Below are 19,322 nucleotides of genomic sequence, written 5' to 3'. Positions count from 1 at the left end.
TTCCAGCACACAAACAATAAAAAGTGACAGTATATTGTAGAACTGTTTGAGGAGGACTCACTAATGACAAGGGATAATTCTGAAGTAGCTCCACAACTGGACAAGAGAACAGAACTTTTTAAACAGACACGTTTAGAACTGGCACTGTACTTTGTATGTAGAGGAACACTGTCTTATGACACTAAGTTTTTTTCTAAATCCCTGTGAATGACTATTCCTACAGGTCTGTTGAATTTTGAGTAAGAAGTGATTTTAAAATGGTATCTGCAAATGCAACATTTCCAAATTAAGAAAGAAACTGTTTTGTGTTTTTATTTCTGTCCATCACAGGCTGAAACATTTTTTTAAAAATCCAAGTTAATTTGAACCTCCGTGTTTTTCAGGTGAACTTGTGCTTTGATCAGTTTGTCTACAAACTGGCTGATCAGATATTTGGCTACTACAAGATTCTAGCAGGAAGGTAGGTGAATCATTTGCATGTACTTTTGTATTTTTCCCTCCTTTTCATTGTGTTCCAAGTTACCAGAGGATCCTTCGTACCTCAATTATATGAACAAATTGTATTTATGATTTTATTATAATATATAGGTAGATCTTTGTGTTTAGGTAGAAAAAACTCAGAACCCAATCTGGTGTGTTGCTGACCTGAAAGCTTCCAGCTACAATACACAGACCTCCCACCAACTAAATGGCACTTTAATACTGAGAGTCTTTAACAAGTGAGCACAGTTAGCTTAGGGTAATGGATAGGTTGTTTTAAAAAATGGAATAACCAGCTATAACTAATAGATAAATATTGAAATTAATTGCTGAAATCTATTAAAAGAACCAAAATGGTAAATATTTACCCAACAGTAATAAAAGTAAAAAATAATTAGCTACGTTTAATGGATATTTAGTATAAATGGATAATGTTAGTTTAAAGTAATGAACTAAACAACTAAATAAAAGTAATGAATAAATTATTGAAAGGATCAATTATATGAAATAAATGTTAACAATTTTCACTATTGTGTTGTTACTTAATATTCACTTTAAAATCAGTTGAAGCATATTTGGAGCAGGATGGGCGATGTCGATGAAGTGTTCTTTATCTCCTCTGGTCGGTGTGAGCTGGGAACCATGGATGTAATGCACTCGTTTCTGGGGGGAAAACAAAATTAGTTTTAGAAATGCCGATTTGCACTTTTATAAAAACACCCTTCATACAGTGAACTTCACTTTTCCTTTTAATCCCTCAGTCTTCTCCTTGACAAACGTTTGCGAACTGACTGCAAGAACCAGGGGGCCAATATTCCCTGGCCTTCCTCCAACCGCTACGAGACTCTGCTGAAGCAACGCCACGTCCAGGTATAAACTCAACCAATCTCCTGCCTCATTTATTATTTTGCGCTTGTTGTGCCTTTACTAACTAGTTGTGAACCTCAGCTTTTAGGCCGCTCCATAGATCTGAACAGGCTCATCACTCAGAGGATCTCAGCTGCTCTTTCAAAGTCTCTCGAACTGGCCATCAATCGCTTTGAGAGTGAGGACCTCACCTCGATCATGGTATGTTGATTTTAATCACTGCGACTAAATAACATCTTCTTTTTATTTTAGTGTTTGCTCCTGTTATTTGCTTCTTCTTCTATGTGTTTAGAGGAGCACGTGTGATTTTCAAGATCTACAGTTTGTCCTTGTCCTGATTAGAGAGAAGGAACCTGAGAGTTGGCGTGCTGATATAAACTGTTATTCTGTGTATTTCTTGGTTAAAGGAGCTGGAAGGTCTTCTGGATATCAACCGCCTGACGCACAAGCTCCTCAGCAAGTTTTTAACTCTGGACAGCATGGACGCCATGTTCCGCGAGGCCAACCACAACGTGTCGGCCCCCTACGGCAGGATTACACTGCACGTCTTCTGGGAACTCAACTATGATTTCTTGCCCAACTATTGCTACAATGGCTCGACCAACAGGTGCGTTAGCTTGGCTCATTGTCTGAGTCACAATCCACTATTAAAGTCAATAATTTAGCCAGTATGCTCTGCAGTTTGAGTGCACTGGTGGTACACAACTTCACTTATTCACTATATGCATGACCAAACAAATCATTGTTTATTATAGTTTCCTGCTGAACGCTGCAGTCATAATTAATGTTCATTGGATAGTTCAATCATTCATAAATTATATAATACACAGTAGCATTGTAAATGAATATAAACATGAAATAAAGAGCAATGAAATATCCAAATGACAAACCTAGATTCAAAAATATAAATGTAGATTAATGTATGTGACTGGTCATTTCAGCTCCAGAGAACTTGGCTGAATAATGAGCTGTCATATGTTTTATGGTGGTCAACAACAAATGTTTGCCCAGGGCTCCCAGAGCAGTTTCATCTGACCAGAGTAGTAACAATGTAACAAAAATAATACTGGCTTTAATAGTCAATACCCCTCGCCTGACATATTGTTCTGTCTGTAACTCTGATCTTATTAATGGGCCTGCAACAAACCTCCGAGCTTAGGTTTTCCCACAGTGAGAGATTTTTGATGAACCAATCTATTTGATGAACTGTATCATCTCTGTGGTACCCTGCTGGAAAGAAAGCACTTCTCTGATTGTTCACTGTTGTGCTGTCTGGACTACACAGAGAACATCCTGTGATGTGTGGATGACAAAGATTCATACTCAGCAGTGGTCTTTGAAATAAGCAGTACCAGCTTCCTCACATGCAGTTTGCCAATAAACACACCTTGTTTGGGTGTTTAATGAGCTACAAATGTCTGATGTTCAGTTTATTCATCATAATTTCTCAGATGATAAAGCTGTGTGTATAACATAGTAAACCTATTGCTGCAGGTTCGTGTGTGTGTGTGTGTGTGTGTGTGTGTGTGTGTGTGTGTGTGTGTGTGTGTGTGTGTGTGTGTGTGTGTGTGTGTGTGTGTGTGTGTGTGTGTGTGTGTGTGTGTGTGTGTGTGTGTGTGTGTGTGTGTGTGTTGATTCATTTTAGAATCCTTTTAGATAAAACATAATAACGTCTCTCTGTGTTCAGGTTTGTGCGCACCATCCTGCCCTTCTCCCAAGAGTTCCAGAGAGACAAGCCACCCAACGCTCAGCCTCAGTATCTGTACGGGTCAAAGGTCAGTCATCATCCCCCACCGAGAAAGCACTATCCTTCATTTTCTGTTCTTGGATTTCATGAGCAGAGGATTATTCTTATTTATTTTTGCCGTGATTTGACGGACTTCTTTTGAGTCCACATGTTGAAATCAAACACTCAGTAAGATATTTCTCTAGAATACAAGTGGACAAATATAATTATTGGGGATCAGCGTCAAAAATAAAGATGTTTGTGAACATAAATCGAAATATAAATTACAAAAAGAGATTTAGTACTCCTTGTTATTTATAAGAGAAACATTCAGAGGAACACATTTTGATCAATTACTATTCAATGTGTTTGCACAAAATGTTTCATTGAAAAGTTTGAAGTGGTGCGGTAATATTTTCTTTTAATTCGGTTCCCTTGAAAACATTTTTATTTCTGCTAAACCCAAATGATATTTTGTCAGTGGATGAAAACACTCAGTGACAATTCAGTGCGGGCAGAACAATGCTGTGATGACCTCAATCCAGTTGATTCACACTGGCTCACTGCCAGACAGCTTAGCGAGTGTCCTCAGCTCATGGTCTTGGGTAATTATGTGGCCAGTGGTCTGTGCTAAGAGGAGGGGGGGCGGCATGGTGGTGGAATGTTTAGTGGCGTCCGTGCTGCTTCGGGGAGTGTAGAGGCGTCCAGGTCCAGACATGTCTTGGAGGGTCGAGTTGCTCACCACTGGGCTGCTGTCAGAGGCCTGGCTCTGGAGGGAGCAGATGGTGTGAAGACATCCCCACAACAGGATGCTGGCGATGACCAGCAGTAAGATGCAGCAGGTCAGCCAGACGCCCATGGCAAGTTCCCAGCCCCCTCTTTCGTGACCTTCGCCCCTCGCACTCAGAGTGCTGAACACCTGGCATTGGTCTGGCACCGGATTGGCGGCCTGACACGTCACACATAAGAAGTAGGCGCTCTGGGAGAGGAGGTTGGCCAGGTAGGTGCTGCTCTGACTGACAGGGATACGTTCCTCGTGCATGAAACTCTTGCGCTTGTAGCCCATGAGCAGGCTGTTCCAGTTGGGGTCGTACATGACGCTGTAGAAGGTGTCCAGGCAGCCGGGGGACGACGGCCAGCTCACACTCGCTGAGGTGGCGGTGATGTTGTAGACTGCAATCCCCATGCGGAGGCGCTGTTGAGTTAAGTTGATATGAGTGAAGTGTTTCCTCAGTTGTTACAGTCTTTGTACGCTCAAAATGAAAATCCAAACTGGGAAAGAGAGACGACAAAAACACAGTAAAACAATCGCATGAAGAAATACAGATGATATAAAGATTTTTGGCATGGCCATTTCTAAAATTTATGTTTCTTTCCACCTTGAACTTCATGGATGGATAGATAGATGGATGGATAGATGGATGGATAGATGGATGGATAGATGGATGGATAGATGGATGGATAGATTGCCATTTGCACAGGTACAAGACAGTTAGGCTACATTGGAATTCTTGTGCGTAGCTTTCATAAGAAAAACAGGCAAATTAAAAGAGCAGCACTGAACTATTGATGAATACCCAAACTAAAAAAGAAAATATTTATAAAAATGAAGAATAAATACACAAACTATAAGATATGCAGTCTCATGAATCATTGCACAAAAGGACAATGAATACACTGAAATATTGCACAAAAGAGTAAAAGGGGTTGAGGTAGTCGGAATATTGAGCCTCCATGACTGTAGGTTTGTTTGTAGTTATTGCAGTCTGTGTTTGACCACTTGGATTACTGCCCCTGTTCTGTCGTAATTGGAAAAAATCTCAGGATCCCGCGCACATTGCGCAGTGTTGAACATAATTTAGAAAAGTCCCATCCACCCATCCCACTCACTCCGTCCTAACCACCCTGCAAGGAGGAAAAAAACTGTATCAGAGGATAATAAGCATTGTGAAAAGGATTATCTGGGACAAAGTGCAGCGGTGGGAGGGAGGTGAGCGTATGTACAGATGTTCAGCAAATTACACAACGCAGGATGTTTTGGGAGGAGGCTCATCTGTGCTGGTACAGTACAGGTGATGATCTGCCGACATCGAGCGGTTTAAACCCCCCCACTGGTCAGATTTGAAGCTCCAACCTTTGGTTTCAGCTTTAATTTTAGCATTATTTGTTATATCTATTGAAACGTAGCTTTTTCCATCATATATTACAACATAGTCCAGACCTGGGACAGATGTCAGGTAAAATAAAGTTTCATGTTGTGGAAATGGAAACAAAACAGAAGCATGTTTCATTGAAAAGCCCAGATTACATCATCAGTGTTGAATTTATGTTATCAAATGCAGTGTGACGTAATTAACCTGAAGTGTTTACTTGGCCTATTACCATTTAAACTAGTGCAGAGTGGGTACTTACTGGAAAGAAGACGTATTCAAAGTAAAAGGTTACTTATCCCTTTTTTTGCTCTTTACTCCTTATTTTTCAAAGGTCTTTTCTCACTAAGCCGTAATTAACAATATGAATTTTATGAACATTAACAATTTCAGACACGTATTCTCACAAGAACAGTTGGTTTAGAGTCAGTTCTAAAATAAAACAAATGTTCAATCTTTTGTCAATTTGAGCAAGTTCTTTTCTTTTTCTGGTGCATTAGCTGTAACCCATAGCAACAAAACGTACTTGTCCACATGGCAAGGATCCTCTTCAAGCGAATCATCGGTGGTCATTCAATCAAACATGAGAGGAGAAAGGACTTACCGGGTAAACCGCTCCAGCACGTGTTGGACATGGATGTGTAGTGTCTGAGCTGCTGCTTCAGACTGTCCTGTGCTCCTGCTGTCTACTCATTTAAGCATCTACACTGTATCACTGTCAGCGCATCAACAGCTGTGACGTCGTGCTGCTGCCGTGTAGCTTTTTAGCCTCAAGAGGGGACCAGAGATATTGTGTGTGCGTGCTGGATTAGAGCACCAGCCTCAGCCGACAGGGGAGAGAGACAGCTGAATCCCCTTGCAGTGGATGAAGTGGAGGTCAGAACAGGGTCATTCTATGTACATAGTTTTTTACAATGTTGTAAATTTGCTTATTTTGATATTATGTTCTGTTCCCTTTTTTCCCCATACTAGTTAACCAAGTAGAATTGTTGAAATATTAATCATTAATTTCCCCATGATCATAAATTTGGTCCATGCTGTCTTGTTGGGACAATCTAGTGGCGTGTTCTCGAGGGTGGAGTGGGGAGAGGGGGCTGCAATGCTCCTCAGTAGGTCGATCCATCCGTCCGACTGTGTAGTCCAGAACAATGCGTCTCAACTGCTGGCCAGATTGTCATAAAATGTACTGTGAATAACGCTGCTGCACATCCCCTGAAACCGAGAATTCCATAAAGGACAATATTTCTACATCTGCAAAAATATCAAATTGAGGTGATGTTTATCCTTTGCACTGTTAACACTCACACAACCTTTTAATCCAGTGCCGATACAATCTCACATAAAATGTCTCGTAATCTACAAGGCAGATTCATGCCTGTAAGAGGATTAAACAATGTAGCACTGCTAGCAGGGCGGCTTCAACGATAGCAATGGCTGTTACAAATTAGTTTTTTCTGTTGTGCTACGTTCAATGTCTCAAACATGTCGTAAAACTGGGTTAGTTAACAGTAGAAAGCAGCATGCTGTTTGAATGGAGACAGTTAGAATTCGTGGATGACGTGGCAAAGAGTTGCAGAAGTTACTGACTCCATGATAGCCGTCGTTAATTGCGGGGTCGCAACAGCAAGAGGGGCGAAAATGTGCATGTCGACCTGTCGTGTTTACATCAGTGTTGATCGGAGCTGGAGCTGATCAATAACTGTGATTACCTCTGAGTCATTGGACCCACAACCACCTCACAAAAACATGCTTTTCTAAATCAAGAACTAATGCACTGATTGTGAATAAAGCACAGATGTTAAAGTGGATATAACACTTTATCACTTTATCATTTTTGATTGTCAAAGATCAAGATCTTCCCTGTGACATCACATTGTTCTGGCTTTTATTCAACACCATAACTGAGGACCTGGAGAGGTTGTGAACATATTCCCTGTAACTTGACTGGTGAACAAAAATGTCTTAAGATCCATTAGGTACACAATGTGCTTGAGACATTCATGGTCCTAGATGAATCCTGTTGACTAAAATGAGGTCTGCTGTTGCCTGACCATGAGGTTAGATACTTCACTGTGTCCCATATTTTGGTTTATGACTAAATACATCTAACTGATTAACTAATGTTAATCATGACTGGATGAAGAACATTGATTGGATGAAAACATGACTGGATGAAGAACGTTCTGTAATGCATTGTGGGATTTCATATACACCACACTGTACACTGCAGCCCCTAGAGGGCAACTAACAGATTACACCATTAGGCTTTAAGTTTTTCTTTCTTTTCTTTTCTTTTTTTTAAACAAGTGAATCAGCTCTGCTATCAACACTCTCGCACACACACACACAAGTCTAATTTACTTCAAGTACTCATTTGTTAATGATGACAAACCTAGGAAGTGGTGGTTATGGGTTTATCAGTGTTCATCCTCACCGCTCTACAATACAACTTTAATTTAAGTGTAAGACCTCTGAGCTCAACATTTTTTCTTGTCGTCTTTTCTTCCCTCTGAACTTGTAGACCTTGAACCTGGCGTTCAGCAGCATTTTTAGCTCCTACCGGAACTTCGTGGGTCCCCCGCACATCAAAGCCATGTGTCGACTGCTGGGCTACCAGGGCATCGCCGTGGTGATGGAGGAACTGCTGAAGGTTGTCAAAAGTCTGGTGAGTAAGACATTGAGTTTGTAGGAGGCAAAATGTCACTGCTGAAACTTGCTGCTGTACCAGGTGAAACGAGGCTGCTGTCTTTGTTAGTTGTCAATGTGACTGATGTCATATCAACAGTAAAAGAAGATGGGTTGTGTCTTTTCTTAAATATTTCCTTTAAAATATGCTGCAGGTTAATAAAGTTCCTTTTTTTGTACAGCTCCAGGGAACCATAATGCAGTATGTGAGGACCCTGATGGAGGTGATGCCCAAGATCTGCAGACTTCCACGCCACGAGTATGGCTCCCCAGGTAGGTGAAAATTGAACCTGTGCTTATTGGTCGGCCTTAAGCTTTTCATGGTCTATTCAGGAGTGCATTACGTCTGGGCCACAGTGGCTGTGGGAGCGTGTGTGTTGCAGAATGTGATCAGGTTACAGCAGCCACACTGCCTGTGTGAGACACACATCACAGGTGCATCTCCTTTGTGTGAGCTGCACTGCTCTTTTAGAGTTGGGCTCTCACCTGTTTCCTCCACATGCCGCGTGCAGTTCACAGCAGTATTGACAGTAAAAATGATCTTGTTAATGTTAATCTGTCAAATATGTCATAAACATAGTTATTTGCAACACTTCCTATCTCGTTTCAAAGTAAAAGCACTCCAGCATGTCTGTTGACGGAATCCATTCAATAGTTGTATCAAGGTTTTGATTGTTATTGCAGGCCCTGAAGATGCATGGTTTCATACCATAGAGTCCTGGCATTTAGTTGCGTATATACCTGTACTTTTATTCAGGGAAATACAGTAGTTGTACTAGAAACCTCAAGTAGCAGCTCCGCTGCAGACACACAGCTAACATGCTGCCTGTGGGAACAACAGAGGCCTGAGAGACGCTGCACACGCAGCCAGTGGGGCCCAGGCTTTACGCATACACATTTCATTGTATTTCGGCACTTTAGGCAAAAATGTTTTTAACTCTTGTCACAACCCAACTCAAGGCTGGACAATCAAGGGAAATCCACACATGAGTTTAAACTAAAAATAAGTTTATTTAAAGAAATGAACAGGAAATGTAAATATAGAAATCCATGACCAAGGTGAATCTCCCTGACGACCAAACCCCCATCAGGCTCCTGCAGGGAGAGGCCTGCTTTAAGAGGGTCCTCACACTCTCAATGTTCTAACTCATCCTTCCACCTCTCTGTTAACTGTGATAGCTGTGATAAAATGAAATAAACCAGCAATGCCTTTGACTGTGTTATTATTAGTTTACTTACCCTGCTGGAATCTACAATTTATTATAAACTGCACAGTCTGGAACTGAAAAAGAGCTGATAACAGAAATGTCCTCTTAGTGCTGTGTGACAGGAAAGAAGCGAGCTGTGCAGCTACACACTATGAGCTGTTTTACATCTGCTTTAACAATAAAACACGGCATCAAATCGACATGAAATAATAGAACAAAGAGCTGAGCTTTTTTCTCCTGTTGTAGTTTTTGGGTGCAGTGGGAACATCACACCTCTTTAAGAGTCCTCTGTGCTTAAGTTCTGTGAGGAAATGAGCCGAGCTTCATGCCGGCAGTTCAAATGGCTGGCAGTGTGTGCTTATAAATCAGCAGGGTGTACCTACTGCTGTGATGGATGGTTGCTGCTGTGTGGTGGATGTGTGATAATCTGATAATTACCCTGCTTTTCCTGTCAGGTATCCTGGAATTCTTTCACCACCAGCTGAAGGACATCGTAGAGTACGCTGAGCTCAAGACGGTTTGTTTCCAGAACCTGAGGGAAGTGGGCAATGCCCTCCTGTTCTGTCTGCTGAGCGAGCAGAGTCTGGTATGGATCACAGTATGATCAGGAAAATTCCAAACTTAATATGTAAGTTCTGGTGATTTCACTTTTATCAAATCTTCTCTCCAGTCACAAGAAGAAGTTTGTGATTTGCTGCATGCTGCACCCTTCCAAAACATTCTTCCCAGAGTCCACGTCAAAGGTAAATACCAGAAAGAAAACACAATTGATTTCAAAGTAAAACGATCTTACTTTTGTTTCTGAGGTTATATAACGAATGAGGATTGTTTTACTGAACAACTTTGTACAACTTGTTGCTTGTTGGAAGGAAATAAAGAGACTGAAATAATTGTGTAAAGAATGAGGAGAGGAGTGAAAACCCTTCTCCGCTCCACACAGCTGCTAAACTGTAACTGTGTAAACAAATGCACCGATCAGCCAAACATTAAAACTATTTGAATGTTGTGGCTCATTCGTGTAGCGTAGTTTTTAGGAAACAGGACTTTTACGGGGCTTTCTGTGCATCCACGTGCTCCTCAGAAGGTCCTATTTTTTAAGTGTTTGTGGAAAAAACATGGACGCTGTAAACAACAGGTTATATTTATGCGATTAGAGCATTTAAACAGAACCTTGACTCACTTTCCAATATTTGCATAGTGCTGAAGCGCAAAGAAAAAAGATCAGGTGTGACAGGAATGTCAATTTTTTTGTAAGGTATCAGGTTAATCAAGAAAAACGTGTATTGGCTAAAAACGATGGTGTGAGGTGCTGGATGGACATGCAGTTTGTAACATTTAACAAGTTCACATTAAAAACTATGAATTGGTTTATAAGTGATGATGTCAGCAACTTGAGATGGCTTTGTTGCAACTTTCCTAGTGGTAAAACAAAACATGAACGTATAATATATATCAGACTTTGAACACTGGATAATAATATATTATATGTACATTGGATGTATGACTGGATTTTCTTTTCCTCACTGTGTAGAGGGGGAACGCTTGGATGCAAAGATGAAGCGTTTGGAAGCCAAATACACAGCTCTGCATTTGGTTCCTCTGATCGAACGCCTCGGCACCCCACAGGTACAGTCCGTCTGGAAACGAGCAGGACCCGATCTCTGGAATGTGTCGACCCTCAGTCGTGTTAAGAGTGAATCCTCCAACATGTCTCCTGCTTCACTTCTCTTTCAGCAAATAGCCATTGCTCGTGAGGGCGACCTTTTGACCAAAGAGAGGCTGTGCTGCGGTTTGTCCATGTTCGAAGTCATCCTCACGCGTGTGCGAGGCTTCCTGGAGGACACCATCTGGCGTGGACCGCTGCCCGGCAACGGCGTAATGCACGTGGACGAGTGTGTGGAGTTCCACCGTCTCTGGAGTGCGATGCAGTTTGTGTACTGCATCCCTGTGGGTGCCCACGAGTTCACAGTGGAGTGAGTGCATCAGAGCGCGCGTCTGTACCGCCAAATGGGATTTAAAGCATCGCAGCTTAACTAACAGCAACATTCTTGTTTTCCAGGCAGTGCTTCGGAGACGGCCTCCACTGGGCCGGCTGCATGATCATCGCCCTGCTGGGACAGCAGAGACGCTTCGACATCCTAGACTTCAGCTACCACCTCCTGAAGGTGCAGAAACACGACGGCAAGGATGAGGTTATCAAGAGTGTGGTAAGTTAGAAACATGAGGATTAGAAATACTGTCATGTTCCGTAACTACTCTGAAATGGCAGCTTAACACCTCGCACGCTTCATATGGACCACCATGGTTGTCAGTAATCTAATATTCATAATTTTTTTTATTTGACCTTAAAAACAGTGACAGCAAACTTAAAATTGTGTGGTGCCTCATGTTCTTATGTTAAGCTAATTAGTTGTTGGTTGTAGCTTCAAATTAAGCAACTGGACATAAATGGTGTCTTATTTACTCCTGGCAAGAAAGCGAAGTTTATAAAATGTTGAAATATTCCATAAAAGCCGAAAAACAATACTTAGTCTCATGGAATACTGAGCAAAACTTTCAATCTCATGCTTTTTCTGTACAAAAATGATTATAAAAAGAATAGGAAAGTGTTTTTCTTGAAATCACAAGATACTCAGTGTGTCCATATTTTTCATTTTCCTTTCAGCCACTTAAGAAAATGGTCGACAGAATCCGCAAATTCCAGATGCTCAACAATGAGATATTTGCCATCCTGAACAAGTACATGAAGTCTGGAGATGGAGAGAACATGCCGGTTGAACACGTTCGATGCTTCCAGCCTCCGATACACCAGTCACTTGCCAGCAGCTGAGGTGTGGATACTGTGGAGCAGCGTGAGGTTCCAAACACTGCCAGCATCTACAATTATTCCTCATTTACTTATGGTCTTTATTAACTAAGAACCATAAAATGTAAGGAAGTGGGGCCACTTTTTTTGTATTCACTTGTGCCTTAAATGATAGATATCTCCCCTTTTATGAATGAGCTATTCTTTTTTTATACTTGCATAAAGCTATAGATGAGGGAAAGGAAATTAGTTTTATCAGATAAATATTTAAGGGTTTGCAGTGGTGGATTAAGGGTGAACAGTAACCTATTTTAAGTGGGGGGTGAAAGTAAACTTGTATTTTCTATACTGTTGAACATGCATGCTAAACAGCTTAAAGGAAATTGAAAAGTAACAAAGCTCATACTCATGTTAAGCATTTATTCTTTGTGCCTTGTGTTCCAAATGTTTTAAATCCTTTTAATTCAATAAATATGAAACAAATCTATTAGTTCATCTTTGTAGCTTTTCATGTAAACGCTACAAAAAGAGTTCAGAACGACGCCCAAGAAAAACTGTTGTTACTTTCAAGTATCACGACAAACCCAAATCATAGTTAGTGTCCTTTTTAATATAGTCCTGTCAGAAGGGGCTCCTGTAGAAGATATATTAAAACTTTTCTTTGATTTATAGAAAGTAAGTCAGTGCATGGATATGCATGTACATATAACAAAACATTTCTTTTAAAAAACTCATATTTACAACGCTACAGAGGAATGAAATTAAGTTCTAACTGCAACTGAATATGAGCAGGTCATATTCGGAGAAAAGTAAGGCAAATTAAACAATAAATACAATCCACTGGTCCGTCCAAGTCACTCTTCACATACAGCTGATTGTCTTATTGTTCACATACACCGCAACAACGCCATTACTGGTCTGTCGGGCGACAGGAAAAACAGAAGTTCCTTAATGATCCAACAAGGTCGTCATTGCCCCGTTTCTTCTAGAGAGGCTATCAAAAGGCAAACCCATTTCTCTGTCCTCCACGCCCTCAGTGGACTCATTATGTAGCAGTTCATAGGTGCTGTGGGAGGCCGAGCCATTGGCCGCAGGAAAGGCCCGCTCTTCCTTCCTCATTGACACAGCGAGAGTAGACAGGCTGACGCTGATGTCTTTGAAGGCATGGAGCAGGAAGATACCCACGATGATCGTGAGGAAGCCACTGAGAGTGCCGATCACGTCGCCTGTGCCCATGTGCTCCCACTCCTTGAAGAGGATGGCGGAGCAGGTGAGCACTGACATGGTGAAGAACACGTAATAGATGGGCGTCACCAGGGACGTGTTGAATATGTCCAGAGCCTTGTTCAGGTAGTTGATCTGCGTGCTCACACAGGCCACCAGACTCAGAAGCAAGAACCACGCTAGCGGGTTTCCCACAACAGGTTTCCCAGCGATCGCTTCCTTTATGGCGATGCCCAGTCCTTTGACACAGGATACTGATAGTGCCCCGATTACCGAGCAGATGGTGATATACACAAGGATATTGGTCTGACCGTGGCGTGGAGCCACAACAAATATGAAGATGACCGCAACGATGATGACAAGAGTTGCAAAGACAAAAAAACCTGGAGAAAAAAAAGGAAGGTTTTAAGTTAGATTCAATGAATGATAATATACATCTGGACAGATTAGTTATTTTAAGTCTTGAATTAAAAAAATAGTGCCATTCTCAACTATTTCCCTTGGGTAAATTCAAAAACAGTATATTTTATTTTCACTTGAATATTTGCTTTAGTGTTTAAATGTTGTGGTAAAGTAAGAAGCAAAACTCAGGTAAAACACATGGACAGGACCCCTGAAGCACAGCTTGTACTGTACCTGGGTCAACCAGCTTCTTGGCCATGTCCTCGAGGCTGTTGATCTCTTCCTCCTGCGGCGCATGAATCACCATGTTGGTGGAGCCCAGGATACTGAGCAGGCAGCCGAGCTTCCCATGCAGGTTTAGCCGTTCTGTGAGGAAGTAGGACGACAGCACCGCACTGCAATATGATAATATACAGTCAGTCACAATGACTCCACTACACAAACCCAAGGAAACACAAACAAGGAAAGGAAAAAAGGGGAAATTGTCGGACATGGTTATTGCAGTGAATCGTCCGTACCTCACAAGCACACTGAGGGCTCCCAGTGGCGTCACCAGAGTCGCAGGAGCGAAGGCATAGGCTGCGAAGTTGGCTGCTTCACCGGCCCCCACTGCCAGGGATCAACACACATCCAGGTGAATACGAGAAGGATCACTATGTCGTAATGAAGGCAGACACTGAAATACTGCCTGAGGCTTACTCTACTGAACACACACACTTAATGTGTGTTGTAACTATATTCAGTACAAAGAAAGATTTGCATGCACGCACCGGTGTTGTAATTTGCAGGGGATTGGCAATACGAGTTAAACTTGGTTTGATATTTTTAGACATCGAGGTTAGGTGGAAGGGTTTTCAACGGTATTTACAACTATCATTTTAAATATCCTTTAACTGAAACGGTTACATGAAACTGAGAAGTCTGACCAATGTTTTTAACAAACTTAAATTCTGCTCCAAACTTGTCATCCACACACGACTTAACCTGTGAATATTTGAATCCAGTGTCATCACTTACTTGATAATAAACCAGCCCACCATAGCCACTCTTTTAGATATGCATGACCACCCTGGCCTGGAGAGGAAACAAAGAAATATTATAGCACATTTAAATACCATGAATTATGTAGACCTGACAGCTGCCCTGGATACGAGTTAAAGGTCAAGTGAAAAAGTAATGAGGTTAATGATTACAAGAGTTGTTAAGAGTGTCTTGTTTACTCACATACACACACACACACACACACACACTCTTCACATGTGGAAAGAACCAGGCAGGCCAGAAATGTCATCTTGTATTTCAAATCTGTCACCAGTGGTTTGACCTCTTAGCTTCCTTTCAGCGTTGCTCAACTGCATCAGGGAGTGCCCGATCGCACCTGACAAAGCCTAACGCGTTTCCTGGTGTCAGGTTATTTGTGAAGTTAAAACAGATCAGAAAAAGGGTCCGTACCCGCCCGCATGGACCCCTTCCTCGCCAGCCGCAGCAGCCCTTTCTTCTTGAGGATGAAGCTGCCTCCGATGAAGATGCTGGAACTGACGGCCAACCCCAGGCCGATGTAGAAGTCAAACTTGCCCCTGTCCTGACCCATAGTGAGGCTGGATGTGTCGCTGGTGCGGTCCGTCACATTGACGACTAAGCAGTGAAGGTGATGACCCACAGTGCAGCTCTGTGCAGCCCAGACACCTGAGAGAGAGAGGAAGACAAGACGTGTACGAGCCGCTGCCATTAACACCACCATCACCATCACAACAGTAATGACCTACCGTCTCCACAGGTGACATTACAAACGGAAAAGCCATCATTTAATGTGAGGTTAGACTCCATCAGAGTAACAGCAGGTTCATCTACAGTCGCTGTTGACTGCTCCCCCCACACACAGACACACACACACACAGGTGACTGAGAAGACAAGCCACTATGTAAATGTCCTTACTTCAATACTCAGGAATCCAGGAAGTGCCACAGGACAATGTTAGTAGCGGCGTGTTTACGAGAGAAGTCCTTTCACGGGCTTGGTTTCAGAAATACTCCCCGTTTCGACACCAGCGGGTGTGGCTGTGAAACCACAACATGTCAAACCACAACATGTTACGAGAATCTCCGTGTGCCTCGCTCGCTAACACGGGCGAGGCGTGCTAGCTGGTGGGCTAACGTTGTCAGTTAGCAGTTAGCATGGCGTGTGTGTGTGTGTGTGGGGGGGGTGAGTTGGTTGTCGGGTGCGAGGAGTCACGCCGGGGGGGCTACACGTACCTGTTTTTCACCGACAAGAAGAAAAGTGGTCGCGGTTCGAGGTTCGCTCACAGCCAGCCTGCCCTCCCGGCTGTGTGGGTAACCATCATATACCGCTCGCTGCTACTCTCCGACACCGCTTGACGACTGTCGCACTGCGAGCTTCTTCTTCCGCCTTCTCCCCTGACCCTGTCACTGTGGACCGTGTGTGTGTGTGTGTGTGTGTGTCCAGGCTGAAGTCCACACTCTGTTATCGGTCCTCCGCTTCTCTGTGCTCAAACCAGCCGGCTCTACATGGCCAGTGGCCCCGTGCTCCAGCCTTTAGAAGAACTGAAAGTGTCCGGAGCGACCTGACCTGCAGAGTTAGCGACACCCGGCTTTCAAAAACAAATACAAAAGGGGCTCGGGATTAAGTCTGAAACTCGAAAATCAGTCATTTTAGAGAAATTACAAAATGCATAATATTCAAAATGCTTCATTTCTGACACTCCAGCTGCTATAAAACACTTTGCTGCACAACTTCTGCTAATAAACTGGTGGGTTTGAGTTAAGATCATCACTGACTGCACATATTTTGTAAATAAGTCATTTGTAATGTATCACTTTAGAGAAATTACAAAATGCATATTCAAAATGCTTCATTTCTGAAACTCCAGCTGCTATAAAACACTCTGCTGCATAACTTCTAGCAATGACTGGTGGGTTTGAGTTCAGAGCATCACTGACTGCACACCTACTGGACATGAAACGACTGGGTCTGTGTGCAAGGGGAAGCAGAGGTGTGGAAGAAGTGGTGGAGAGCATGCATATGGAGGATCCAGGGAGTAATGCTGTTGTAAAGGGATGGAGCCATAATATAGCTTTTGTTTTATGTTATGTTTCTGCAGTCCCCCGGGGACCACATGTAGTATATTATTTGAACACTGGAAGGAGCAGTTTCAAAGGAAGTGCACATGGCTCAGCTCCAGGTGAGGAGCAGCAGGCCTCCCCTGTGTGATGGGGAAGTAAACTGTTATTTGACTGGGTCAGAGTGGTGTGTGGTTACATTGTGTTTAAATGAATTTGCTAATGGACACTGGCCTGTGATGAACTGGAATATGCACTGGTTCTTATTTGCTAAGGTGGACACAATAATGATGATGATGATGAACAACACTAACATTGTAGTGATGTCAATAAATGGGTTCTCAAAGGTATACAACTCATTGGACACGGTTTATTGTTTGAGCCCAGAACACACGTCCAAACAAGTTCTCTCTCCCTCTGTGGCTCAAATGTTTGAAGACAATGAATATACCAGCAACAGACCCAGGAACTCCGAGTGACACTCCAGAGGACTTGACACTGGGTATTAGAGAAATGCCAGCTGACGTATAATACAGGACTGTACTCAGATTTTTTGAAAACACGGGAATTAGAAGAAGAATTTAACCCAATTGTATTTAATAACCTTGCTGAACCACACTCCTTTCCAGAAGGTGGCGGTAATGCACCTATAAGTTGTTTGCCAACCGTTATTAAGACAAGCATTACAAATATAAGGCAAACAAGGAAAACCTTTGATATGATATGAGCCTTTTCTCAGACGTTTATGTTTGCAGATATGTGCCAAAAGGAGAACTTTAATTTTTTAGTACTTTTAATACTTAGTTTGTCCAGCAGAGCGCACTCAGACTGCATCGTCTACAATGCTCTCAGCACTGTAGATGGCAGCATTGCTTAATTTAATGCAGCCATGTAATGGTCTATTCCACGTGTCACATGCTCAGACACGCAGCAAGTAATGCTGCTACTCAGTAGTGGACAATGGGGTTACCAGTGTTATAAGTGTTAAGGCACATACCGATTATATCATTTGCCCACCGGCCACATCGTCTTTTTCCTTTTTTATGGACATAAATCTTGTTTGGTTCATTTTGAATATCAGTTTTCATCTCACACAGTTTCATAACGATCTGTAATTGCTTTATATTTCTCATAACAAAAGATCCCCAAACTCTGTTTGTATCCATTGTTTTCTGTGTGCAGCAGCACTTCTCTCTCTCTCTTGCTAGCCCATTCTCTCACAGAAATGTTGACATGTCTGTTGTGTGTTGTCATGCCTACGTTGACACGTCATCCAGAACCTTTTTAACATCTGTTGACTCCATGTCAACCATCGTCATGTGATAAGACTCTGTCTAGATTAGAGAACGTCAGACTAGCATCCATTGCACTTCTGTCTGTCCTGGGAGAGGGATCTCTGAGGTTTCTAGTTTTTGGTAGTTTTTCTGCACTCTTGCTGAGGGCAAAGGACAGAGGATGTCACACCTTGTTGAGTCCTATGAGACAAATTGTAATTTGTGAATATGGGCTATACAAGACTCAGTTGAAGAAGAATTTTCTTGCAATCGATCTGATCAGTCAGTATTTCTGAGGATGAGTTTGTTGGTGGAAAAATCCCAAACTGCCTAACTCAATCAAATAAAGCATTTGCTAAAACACATTTTTTCCTATCACACTTTGATTTTAAGTGTTGTTTATTATTAGATTAGATATTAAGCATTTAAACAGTACATTGCCGTAGAGATGGTTACATCTTGTTGCGTCTTTTCCTTGTAGCTGTGCGTGCTCCCGCGAGGTTTACGCAGTTCTCAGCGGGCAGGAAGAACTCTGCACAACACCGGGTTTGCTCTTGTCTGAATATAACCTACCTTTGAGCACCCTTTCTGACAGCAAACATAACATGACTGGTAACAGTGATCTAGTTTTAGAGGATATAGTATCTTTCCTCTCTAACTGTAAAACTGAGCCCACTGCACAATCCCGGAGCCAGAAGAAAGTAACTGGCCGGGCCTTTGGCTTTTATAGGCGGGCCCTGACAATCAAATATATATAATATATATTAAAAGACTACCATGAAATGACACACTTATTTACTATATCCTGTGGGCTATTTTTAACGATAAAACTTGAAATTCGTTTGTCAATATGAATGGGACCTGATAGTGCAGCCTATTATTTATAAGAATGACAAGTATGTAAGTAAGTCATTTGGTCTAATAAACCTTACAATTTATTCACAAATAGTCAGAGGCCTTTAGTCAGTTATTTGTGAAAAATAAAGTCATTAAAACAGCGACATCCTGACAGTTGCATCAGCACCATGGACAGCACTACACATCGAACAAGCCGGATTATGGACAGAGTGCAGCGCTGGGGGCATTTCTTTCATTTTACTGTCTCACAATCCTATTATTCAATATTGGCAAATATACAGTGAAAAGACCGAATATTTCATCTTTATGTGACCTGGAAGACCGTTCAGGAAAACAAAAATTTATTTGAGGGACTATGGCCAACTTACTGCACATCTATAGCTCAGGCATGTCCAACTTTACGAAAGTCTAATAAAGCTGCAGCCGGGGCTTCCCAGATGAGTGGAAAATGTCTTTCCACTCTGTCTTGCATTTCTTGGCTAGGTCCTTCTCACAAACAAGTTGAATTAAATGAGCTTTCCTGGGATGTGACATGCTTCTTCTGTGGTCAGTGAACACATTTTT

At 42.2% G+C, this 19,322-nt stretch overlaps 3 protein-coding genes across 8 annotated transcripts in view; 1 reads left to right on the top strand and 2 right to left on the bottom strand.

Annotated features, from left to right (window-relative positions):
• The window catches only part of cyfip1 (cytoplasmic FMR1 interacting protein 1), a 29,123-nt gene extending 16,714 nt beyond the window's left edge, over window positions 1–12,409 (top strand). For both annotated transcript variants that reach the window (XM_035176266.2, XM_035176267.2), the window contains exons 19-31: window positions 384–460; window positions 1,242–1,350; window positions 1,429–1,548; window positions 1,755–1,954; window positions 3,035–3,122; window positions 7,745–7,888; window positions 8,091–8,181; window positions 9,572–9,702; window positions 9,787–9,859; window positions 10,648–10,742; window positions 10,851–11,089; window positions 11,176–11,323; window positions 11,782–12,409. In XM_035176266.2, coding sequence (XP_035032157.1) covers window positions 384–460; window positions 1,242–1,350; window positions 1,429–1,548; window positions 1,755–1,954; window positions 3,035–3,122; window positions 7,745–7,888; window positions 8,091–8,181; window positions 9,572–9,702; window positions 9,787–9,859; window positions 10,648–10,742; window positions 10,851–11,089; window positions 11,176–11,323; window positions 11,782–11,946 — 1,680 coding nt within the window. In that variant the 3' untranslated portion in view covers window positions 11,947–12,409. The remainder of the gene's footprint in view (window positions 1–383; window positions 461–1,241; window positions 1,351–1,428; window positions 1,549–1,754; window positions 1,955–3,034; window positions 3,123–7,744; window positions 7,889–8,090; window positions 8,182–9,571; window positions 9,703–9,786; window positions 9,860–10,647; window positions 10,743–10,850; window positions 11,090–11,175; window positions 11,324–11,781) is intronic.
• LOC118120866 (fibronectin type III domain-containing protein 9) lies at window positions 52–5,967 on the bottom strand. Of its 3 annotated transcripts, XM_035176273.2 has the most exons (3): window positions 5,828–5,967; window positions 3,609–4,345; window positions 52–1,143 (listed from the first exon to the last, which is right to left on the bottom strand). In XM_035176273.2, exon 2 carries the CDS (start codon window positions 4,257–4,259, stop codon window positions 3,624–3,626), a length of 636 nt encoding a protein of 211 aa, XP_035032164.1. In that variant the 5' UTR covers window positions 4,260–4,345; window positions 5,828–5,967; the 3' UTR covers window positions 52–1,143; window positions 3,609–3,623. The 3 variants fall into 3 exon arrangements, with proteins under 3 accessions (XP_035032164.1, XP_035032163.1, XP_035032165.1); XM_035176272.2 differs by lacking the exon at window positions 52–1,143 and having other exon boundaries at window positions 3,475–4,345; XM_035176274.2 differs by lacking the exon at window positions 52–1,143 and having other exon boundaries at window positions 3,475–4,268.
• Window positions 12,410–12,511: 102 nt separating the features above from the next.
• nipa2 (NIPA magnesium transporter 2) lies at window positions 12,512–16,154 on the bottom strand. Of its 3 annotated transcripts, XM_035176271.2 has the most exons (7): window positions 15,802–16,154; window positions 15,485–15,606; window positions 15,001–15,234; window positions 14,566–14,622; window positions 14,067–14,157; window positions 13,783–13,943; window positions 12,512–13,529 (listed from the first exon to the last, which is right to left on the bottom strand). In XM_035176271.2, exons 3-7 carry the CDS (start codon window positions 15,137–15,139, stop codon window positions 12,871–12,873), a joined length of 1,107 nt encoding a protein of 368 aa, XP_035032162.1. In that variant the 5' UTR covers window positions 15,140–15,234; window positions 15,485–15,606; window positions 15,802–16,154; the 3' UTR covers window positions 12,512–12,870. The 3 variants fall into 3 exon arrangements, with proteins under 3 accessions (XP_035032162.1, XP_035032161.1, XP_035032160.1); XM_035176270.2 differs by lacking the exon at window positions 15,485–15,606 and having other exon boundaries at window positions 15,802–16,153; XM_035176269.1 differs by lacking the exons at window positions 15,485–15,606; window positions 15,802–16,154 and adding an exon at window positions 15,315–15,478.
• Between the last annotated feature and the right edge of the window lie 3,168 nt (window positions 16,155–19,322).

Source organism: Hippoglossus stenolepis, chromosome 14 (assembly GCF_022539355.2).
Source record: "Hippoglossus stenolepis isolate QCI-W04-F060 chromosome 14, HSTE1.2, whole genome shotgun sequence".
Classification (NCBI taxonomy): Eukaryota; Metazoa; Chordata; class Actinopteri; order Pleuronectiformes; family Pleuronectidae; genus Hippoglossus; species Hippoglossus stenolepis.
Note: the sequence above shows the minus strand (reverse complement) of the source record. Positions and strands in the feature narration are given on the sequence as shown.

What these genes read in the sequence shown, in the direction of transcription:
- LOC118120866 (XM_035176273.2), bottom strand. Translation starts at nt 4,259, where the DNA reads ATGGGGATTGCAGTCTACAACATCACCGCCACCTCAGCGAGTGTGAGC.
- nipa2 (XM_035176269.1), bottom strand. Translation starts at nt 15,375, where the DNA reads ATGGAGTCTAACCTCACATTAAATGATGGCTTTTCCGTTTGTAATGTC. An exon ending in GCCCTCAGTGTGCTTGTGAG is followed by an intron (nt 13,944 to 14,066) that starts GTACGGACGATT and finishes ATCATATTGCAG; the next exon opens with TGCGGTGCTGTCGTCCTACT. An exon ending in CAAGAAGCTGGTTGACCCAG is followed by an intron (nt 13,530 to 13,782) that starts GTACAGTACAAG and finishes TTTTTTCTCCAG; the next exon opens with GTTTTTTTGTCTTTGCAACT.